This window comes from Trichosurus vulpecula, chromosome 1 (genome assembly GCF_011100635.1).
Source record: "Trichosurus vulpecula isolate mTriVul1 chromosome 1, mTriVul1.pri, whole genome shotgun sequence".
Taxonomy (NCBI): Eukaryota; Metazoa; Chordata; class Mammalia; order Diprotodontia; family Phalangeridae; genus Trichosurus; species Trichosurus vulpecula.
Window position 1 is genome coordinate 556,525,998 of NC_050573.1, and position 7,403 is coordinate 556,533,400.

The 7,403-nt window shown below is 33.4% G+C and overlaps 1 protein-coding gene across 1 annotated transcript in view; it reads left to right on the forward strand.

Annotated features, from left to right (window-relative positions):
* Nucleotides 1-6,168, forward strand: part of UGCG (UDP-glucose ceramide glucosyltransferase) — a 53,449-nt gene extending 47,281 nt beyond the window's left edge. The window contains exons 6-9 of the mRNA XM_036741770.1: nucleotides 221-399; nucleotides 2,422-2,508; nucleotides 3,002-3,191; nucleotides 3,697-6,168. Of these exons, the coding sequence (XP_036597665.1) occupies nucleotides 221-399; nucleotides 2,422-2,508; nucleotides 3,002-3,191; nucleotides 3,697-3,867 (627 nt within the window). The 3' untranslated portion in view covers nucleotides 3,868-6,168. The remainder of the gene's footprint in view (nucleotides 1-220; nucleotides 400-2,421; nucleotides 2,509-3,001; nucleotides 3,192-3,696) is intronic.
* Nucleotides 6,169-7,403: the final 1,235 nt, after the last annotated feature.

The window sequence follows — 7,403 nt, forward strand, 5'->3', positions numbered from 1 at the left end:
GTTGTTTAGGAGAGAATTGGTCAACTGTGTCAGATACTGCATAAAAATCAAGAAGGTAAGACTGAGTAAATGTTTAAATGCCCATGTGTTCCATTTTGAGCCTAAATATTTGCCTACAAAAAATAATAGAATGTATGTTTAAAGATAATTCGTTTGGAAAATTGTTTATACTTCCTATTTCAGTACCATAAAACATTAATTTGGATTTCTATTTTGGCAGGTTTATTTTGGAACTTCACATCCAAGGTCCTATATCTCAGCTAATGTTACTGGGTTCAAATGTGTGACAGGAATGTCGTGTTTGATGAGGAAGGATGTCTTAGATCAAGCTGGAGGGCTCATAGCTTTTGCCCAATACATTGCTGAAGATTACTTTATGGCTAAAGCAATAGCTGACCGGTAAGGTGGCTAATTTAAATCAATGTTTTTATTAGCAGCACAAAGTAGTATGTGTATATGATGTAGAAAAGTAATTTAAAAACAATTATAAATGAGTATACAAATTTCTTCCCATCAGAATCTTACTCAGATGCTATCCCTGTATTCTTAAAGGCTATTCCAGTAGGACACAAGCTCTGGCAAGGCCTAGCAAAGCTGGAAAGGCTTTGAGAAAAGTTCCAGTTAGGGACTTTGTGCTTATTGTCCATTGTTTAATTTAGTGAGGCTTATCAGTACAAGGTTGGCCACCAGGGACTGAACTCCCATTTGTGGCAATTCACTTTGGATAGATGTGTTAGTGGAGGGGAATGTCCATGGCTAACAAAATCAAGGATCTTTTAAATTGTTGAGGTGAAGAAATAAACAGGTTTTCTAAAAAAAATTTTTTTGCCTCAGATTAGGGAACCACAGGAGATGGCATTTTATTTTTTTAAAATGGGAAACAATTTAAAATGCTAAATTAATTTGTCTGCTGTGGAAGTTGAGCTTCTGGTTTTTTTTTTTTCATCAAGCCCTAGAATATGCATGGCATGACTTAAAAGTTGCAAAAGAACATATGCATGACTTCAGCTGTTTTTTATATTACATCATGGTAGTTAAACCCTACTCTTTCTTGCTTCATTATCTTCTTTAAGAAAAAGCATAGGTTTAGTTACTATTATAGTTGAAAGAATATTTGTAACATTAGCTGTAACTTTTTTTTTACTGGTGATCATACATAGCATATAAGAAGAATTATAAACAGTGCAAAAGCAAAAGTTATTTATGATTCATACCTGTGGCCTAATGAAGGAAATAAATGCCTAGATGCTTCAAAAAATTTTTCAAATTTAACAATTATGATTTGAAGTCGTTAAAAGGGGTTGCATGTGTTGTGATATGTTAATGATTTTTTTCATTGGAAGAGATGTGAATTTCTGTATTTGGAAAAAGAGCAAATGTTTCATTGTGATTCTAGATAGATTAATGTTTTGACCTTTTAGAATTTAGATGAAAATGCATGGAGTATGATTGCAGAATTGATCCATAGTTTATTTGATGCTTTTATTTTTTAGAAGTTACATGAAGATTTTTATGTAGCTGACCTCAAATTTTTATGCTATAAAATACTGCTTATTGAAAATAGCTAGCATTTATATATCATTTTAAGATTTGTAAAATACTTTACAAATATCTCATTTTCTTCTCACCATAATGCTGGGGCTGGGGTGGGGGTGGGGTCCGTGCTATTAATGTCCATTTTACAGATGAAGAAAACAAACAACTTTCCCAGGGCAACATAGCTAGTATCTGTCTTAGGCCAAATTTGAACTTAGGTACAGCACTGTGTCGACTTAGATGCCTGAAAGTAATGTGTTTTCTAATTAAATTTCTTCAAACCTGGTGCCAGAAGTATATTAGAAACAACAAATCCCCAAACCTCAATTCATAGGCTACATTGTTGACTTCGTGTCAGTTTCTAGTGAAGCAGCACAGTGGAAAGAACACTGCATTTGGAATCGGAGCACTTGGGTTTGAGTCCTTGCTGGGTGATGTCATATAGGCAAATCAGATTACCTCCTGGGGCCTTAATTTCTTTGTGAAATTGAAGGGAATAGCACTAAGTGATTTCTGAGGTTTCATCTAGCTTTATGTCCTACGAGTCCAGATCATTGTTGGGCATGCGTGTGTGTGTGTGTGTGTGTGTGTGTGTGTGTGTGTGTGTAGCTTACTGTACTTACATAACTGTAGTTGATATGTCACATGCTAAATTAAGTATAGAAAACAGAAAAATTGTTTAACTGAAGCAACTTATAGATATGCTATGCGTCAATTAGGTTATTCTTTCTGGTTTGTTAGTCTTGTCTTCTTCAATATCAGTTTTACAGAAGATTTCCAAACTACAACTGATATCAAATTATTGTGGATAAATGTGTAACCAATTATATTTTAACATAGGGAGTTATATGTAATTTCTCATTTAATAATTATATTAATTTCCAGAGGTTGGAAGTTTGCAATGGCCACTCAAGTTGCAATGCAAAATTCTGGGTCCTATTCAATTTCTCAGTTTCAGTCCAGAATGATCAGGTAAATAAAACCACCTTGTTCCTTCTGTGTTTATTTTTCTACACTGTGATTTAGTGAATTAAAAAAAAATTTGCCAGATATGTTATTTAGTGCCTATTGAGAGGGATGGATACACACACACATACATACTCATATATATATATATATATATACACACACACACACATACACATACATATGCATATGCATGTATGTATGTATCCTTTGAAAAATAAATGTTATAATTTAGATTGTATAATCTTTGTAACACCTAAAAGTGTTCAATTAAAAAGCTTTATTTAGATTTTACAATTTATATCATTTGTCAGAGTGTGGACCATTACATTTAATCTAGTCTTTCTGCTTTTAGTTTGTGTTGTCACTCTAATATGAGAGAAAAATCTTGAAATTTTAAAAGGAGTAGTCTTCCAAAAAATGGTCTGACCAGAAATTAAACTGATTAGTCTTGAAATTGAGCTGTTGTTTATTTTTTAAAGAAGTCTTTTTCTTTTAGGTGGACCAAACTACGAATCAATATGCTGCCTGCAACAATAATTTGTGAACCAATTTCTGAATGTTTTGTTGCCAGTTTAATTATTGGATGGGCAGCTCACCATGTATTTCGATGGGATATCATGGTATTTTTCATGTGTCATTGCCTGGCCTGGTTTATATTTGACTATATTCAACTCAGGGGTGTCCAGGTATGTGGGTAAGCATGTAAAGTTTGGCAGTTAGTTGAGAAAACAGGTTTTTTTAAAGCTTAAGGAGTTGAACAAATTCTTTACCCTTTAGTCAGAAGTACTCATCAGTTTTCTGCTGAGTCTTGGCATTAGATTTGAGCAATATTTTCTGTTAGTGGGGTGTTGAATGTAGAGTTATTTCAGTTCCTTGTAAATGAAATGTGGACTGTGGGAAATACATTATATATAGTATATAATAATACATTATACTATTTGATAGATGAAAGAACCAATGACATTTGCTTCAGTATTCCATGATTTTGTTTTGTACTTAATTTTTTTAATTGAGAAGCCATTACTAGATATTATGAGAAATTTGTATTTAAAAATTTTAATTACACAAAGAATTAAATTACACATTAAAGCACAGTTGTAATGAAAAAACCAGATTTGTTTCCAAAATAATTCTTAATATGGAATGCAATAAAGAAAGGAAATACTAAATGTTAATTTTTGTGATTCCTAGGGTGGCGCTCTATGTTTTTCAAAACTTGATTATGCAGTAGCTTGGTTCATCCGAGAATCCATGACAATATACATTTTCCTATCGGCATTGTGGGACCCTACTATAAGCTGGCGAACAGGACGCTACAGATTACGCTGTGGAGGCACGGCAGAGGAAATCCTTGACGTATAACCACAGCTTTGTGACTGTATTTAAGAAAATAAAAAGAAAAAAAAGAGAAAGAAGTATTATAAATTATGTTTATATAAATGCTTTAAAAATCTACCTTCAATAGTTTTATTACTTGTATGTTTTGGTATCTGTTCTTTAATTTATTTTGCATGGCACTTGCATCTGTGAAAAAGGAAAAAAAATACATGTGTCATCTTGGCCAACTGGTACCTTGTTTTGTATAAATAGAGAATCAAGAGAATTGCTTCCAGGACCCTTAAAAAAAAAGAAAGGAACATATAATTGCTCTGCAGCAAACATTATGACAGTATCCTTCAGTAGAGAACATTTCAGATTTGGCAGTAGGCTTGTCTGGTAAATTTATGGGCTGGAATCATCTTTGATCCACCGGCTAGCAAAGGACCAGATAGGAATTTTATGCCTATATGGAGTATCTAATATCCTTGTGCTGACTGTGAGGGACTAGTGGAGAAACTTTTTTGTGCTTTATGACTACCTCTTGTAGTTGCTGCAGAGCAAATATAAATTGTATTAGGTAACTAGGCCTTGCAAAAAACAAACCAGAAAAAAAAAACTTAAAAAAAAAAGAGCTGGAGTCTTGTATTTATATGTATATATGAGAGTTTTTTTTTTTTTCGTCTCATTGCAATGAACCAAAAGTGGACTGAGTATGGTTTTTAATGGTAGCCATGTATTGAAGGCATCTTTTTGGCCAACTCTTGTTGGTTCTGTCTTGAACCATTGTTAATCACTGTGCTGTAATTAGTGTAGCTTAATCCTTCCTTCCCTGCAGCCCTAATCCTTATTCTACTTTTCCTTAACTTTTTTCAGGGGGGTTGGTTTTGTTTTAGTATGAGTGAATGTTTTGATAGTTGTGAGAAAAAAAATGCATTTCAGAAACATTTCACACATGACCTATTTTCTTACACAGTATGTCTTATTGTTAATAAGAATGTAATTTCATGATGCAGGTATTTGATATCTTTTTTTAAGTAAGCAAATATTCTAGTCATCAATAAATTAAAACTGCAGTAGAGTATTAAGAAGGGCAGGATGAGTTTATTGTTCAATTTAATCAGTATCAAACTAAGTCTACTGTTAGCTTTTCTTTTGTGCCTACTACAGTTAGTCTAGTCTTATTGAAATTGAATTTTGTATAACTAAATAGACTAGATTAATGTAAGTTGTAAATGCATGCTGTACTTCCCCCTTCCCTTCCCATCACACCCTTAAACTTGCCTTTGACTCTTGTCAGGCTGTTGTTAACTTGTGGTGAACTGGACTTTTTTTTTTATGGGCAAAAATCTAAGGGATGGTGCATAAGCCTTTTGTTTTTATAGTGATATTTTTGCTTCTTTTTCTTCACAATTAGATGGCATGTCACAGTGAATGTCTACTGGCTAATTGCAGGGCTAGCAATGGCAATATGGCAGCTTTAATTTTCAAGTTATTACAATTTCTTTGTCAAGGTGTAATGTGTAGCATATTAGCAATAACTACATGTATTTATAGAAAATGGATACTTTTTTCACCTCACTGAGCCAATCCATTTAATTGTCTAATGATGAATATACACACAGTTTAAAATGTACTATAGGTGTGTGTATCTTATGTATAAACTATATATAAGCATTTCTCTGGGCCAAATTGCTTTACTTTGTTTAATATTCTATTGCCTTATGATATCACTGAATTTGTTTGAAGGGCATTTTCTACATGAACAAAGGCTTTGATGCGTGTTCCATTTCTTATGTGAATCAGGTAGTGATGTTTCCTGAGGAAAGTTGCACAGTGAAAACCAGTCTAGTTGTGACCCACTAAATGTTTCTTTTTTCATCACTATTTCACAGCTTAATTTTGCTGACTTGTGTTTGTATTTGGTTTGTGTTTAATGAAGTTTGGTTGATGCCATGCCTTGCTTAAATTTAGCTTTATGCTGATCTCAGTGTGGGCAATGTAACAAAACCAAAAAAGGCTGAACAGACTTCTTATGTTTTGTAGATATGGAAGATTACTGTTCTCTGTGTGTGCTTTTTGCAGTAGTGGAATCTAGCTCACAAAAGTGAAGCTTCACTTAAACAGAGTTTCTTTAGGAAGTATGGATTGATTATGAAATGGAAAGAATTAATACAAGTGCTATAGGGCGCATCACAACAGAACTGCAGGAGTCCAAATTGAATTTAATAAGCTATCTTTAAAGATACCAACAAATGTGTAGAGTAGACTTTACCATGTTTTATTATTTAAAATCATTGTCCTTAGTTTTTTTGTTGAAAAATAAAATTTTGAATACAATCAAAACTTATCTCTGAGACTTTTTTAATTATTGTTTGTATTTGTTTCTTTTTGTTTTATATAGAGTTTAGTATGAACTCTATGAAATCCCATATGTTAGTCTATAAAAATCTTTTTAGGGCAGCTAGATGGCTCAATGGATAGTTGATGGAGTCAGAAAGACTTGATTTCAGTCTGGCCACAGACATTTACTGTGTGTGTGATTTTGTGTGACATGTATCATCGACCTTTGCATGTCCCAGTTTCCTCATCTGTAAAATGGGGGTATGTCATGCTCTTACCTCCTCAGACTATTTTGATGGTGTATCCCCAGCGTTTAGCGCAGTGCCTGGCACATAGTAGGTACTTAAAACTTAGTTGACTTTTGTAAATGTTGAAACACTATTAGCTATTATTATAATTTATCATCTATTATATATCAGAAATCAGAATACAATAATGAATTGAGCTTCAAAGCCTGAATTTTAAGAATTTACAAATTTAGTTTAAGGTAGTTATATACATACACATATAGTACAGAGATACTGTATTTGATAAATTTCCATCACTTTCCTATTTTTTATGTGCCTCCTAGATCTTCCTTACCACACATGCAGTTTCAGGTTAATAAAACTACATTTAGTATTTACTAAGAGTTTGTATGCATTTGGCATTAAGAAGGCCCAAAATAATTTTGTTCAAAGATGGTTAGAACTGGCAGGGAGCTGAGAGATGATCTGATCCAAAAAGAAACTGAGACCCAGAGATGATAAGTAAGTGGCAAGTGCCCCAGACTCAGCTTGTTAACAAGCAAACCAGGATCCAGCAGCGCCATGTTCTTTGTACTCACTATTATAATACATTGCTTCCTTTCAGTAGTAGGCGTAAAGTTCTACTTCATTAGGTCTTCAAAATTTTACATGATACCAGGTTGTAAAATATTTAACATAGTCTGAATCCTTCTTTATTACAGCTCTTGAAAGTCAGATTCAAACCCACTGAGCAGAGGCTGCAAATTATACTAATTTTAAATGTTAGGAGTTCTATTGATAGAGAAAAGTAGTACTTCTTACAGTAATATATCAGTGTAGTGATAATACTTCAGATATTTGTCTTCAGTTAAATTAACTTATTGATGTACAGTACTTCAGTGGATCCACTGATGTGGATACTACCTCCAGCAATGCAGATTTCAACCCACTGAGGCTACCCTATGGGACTGATCTCTCTTTTCCTATGAACCTTCCATAAGGGGACCATCT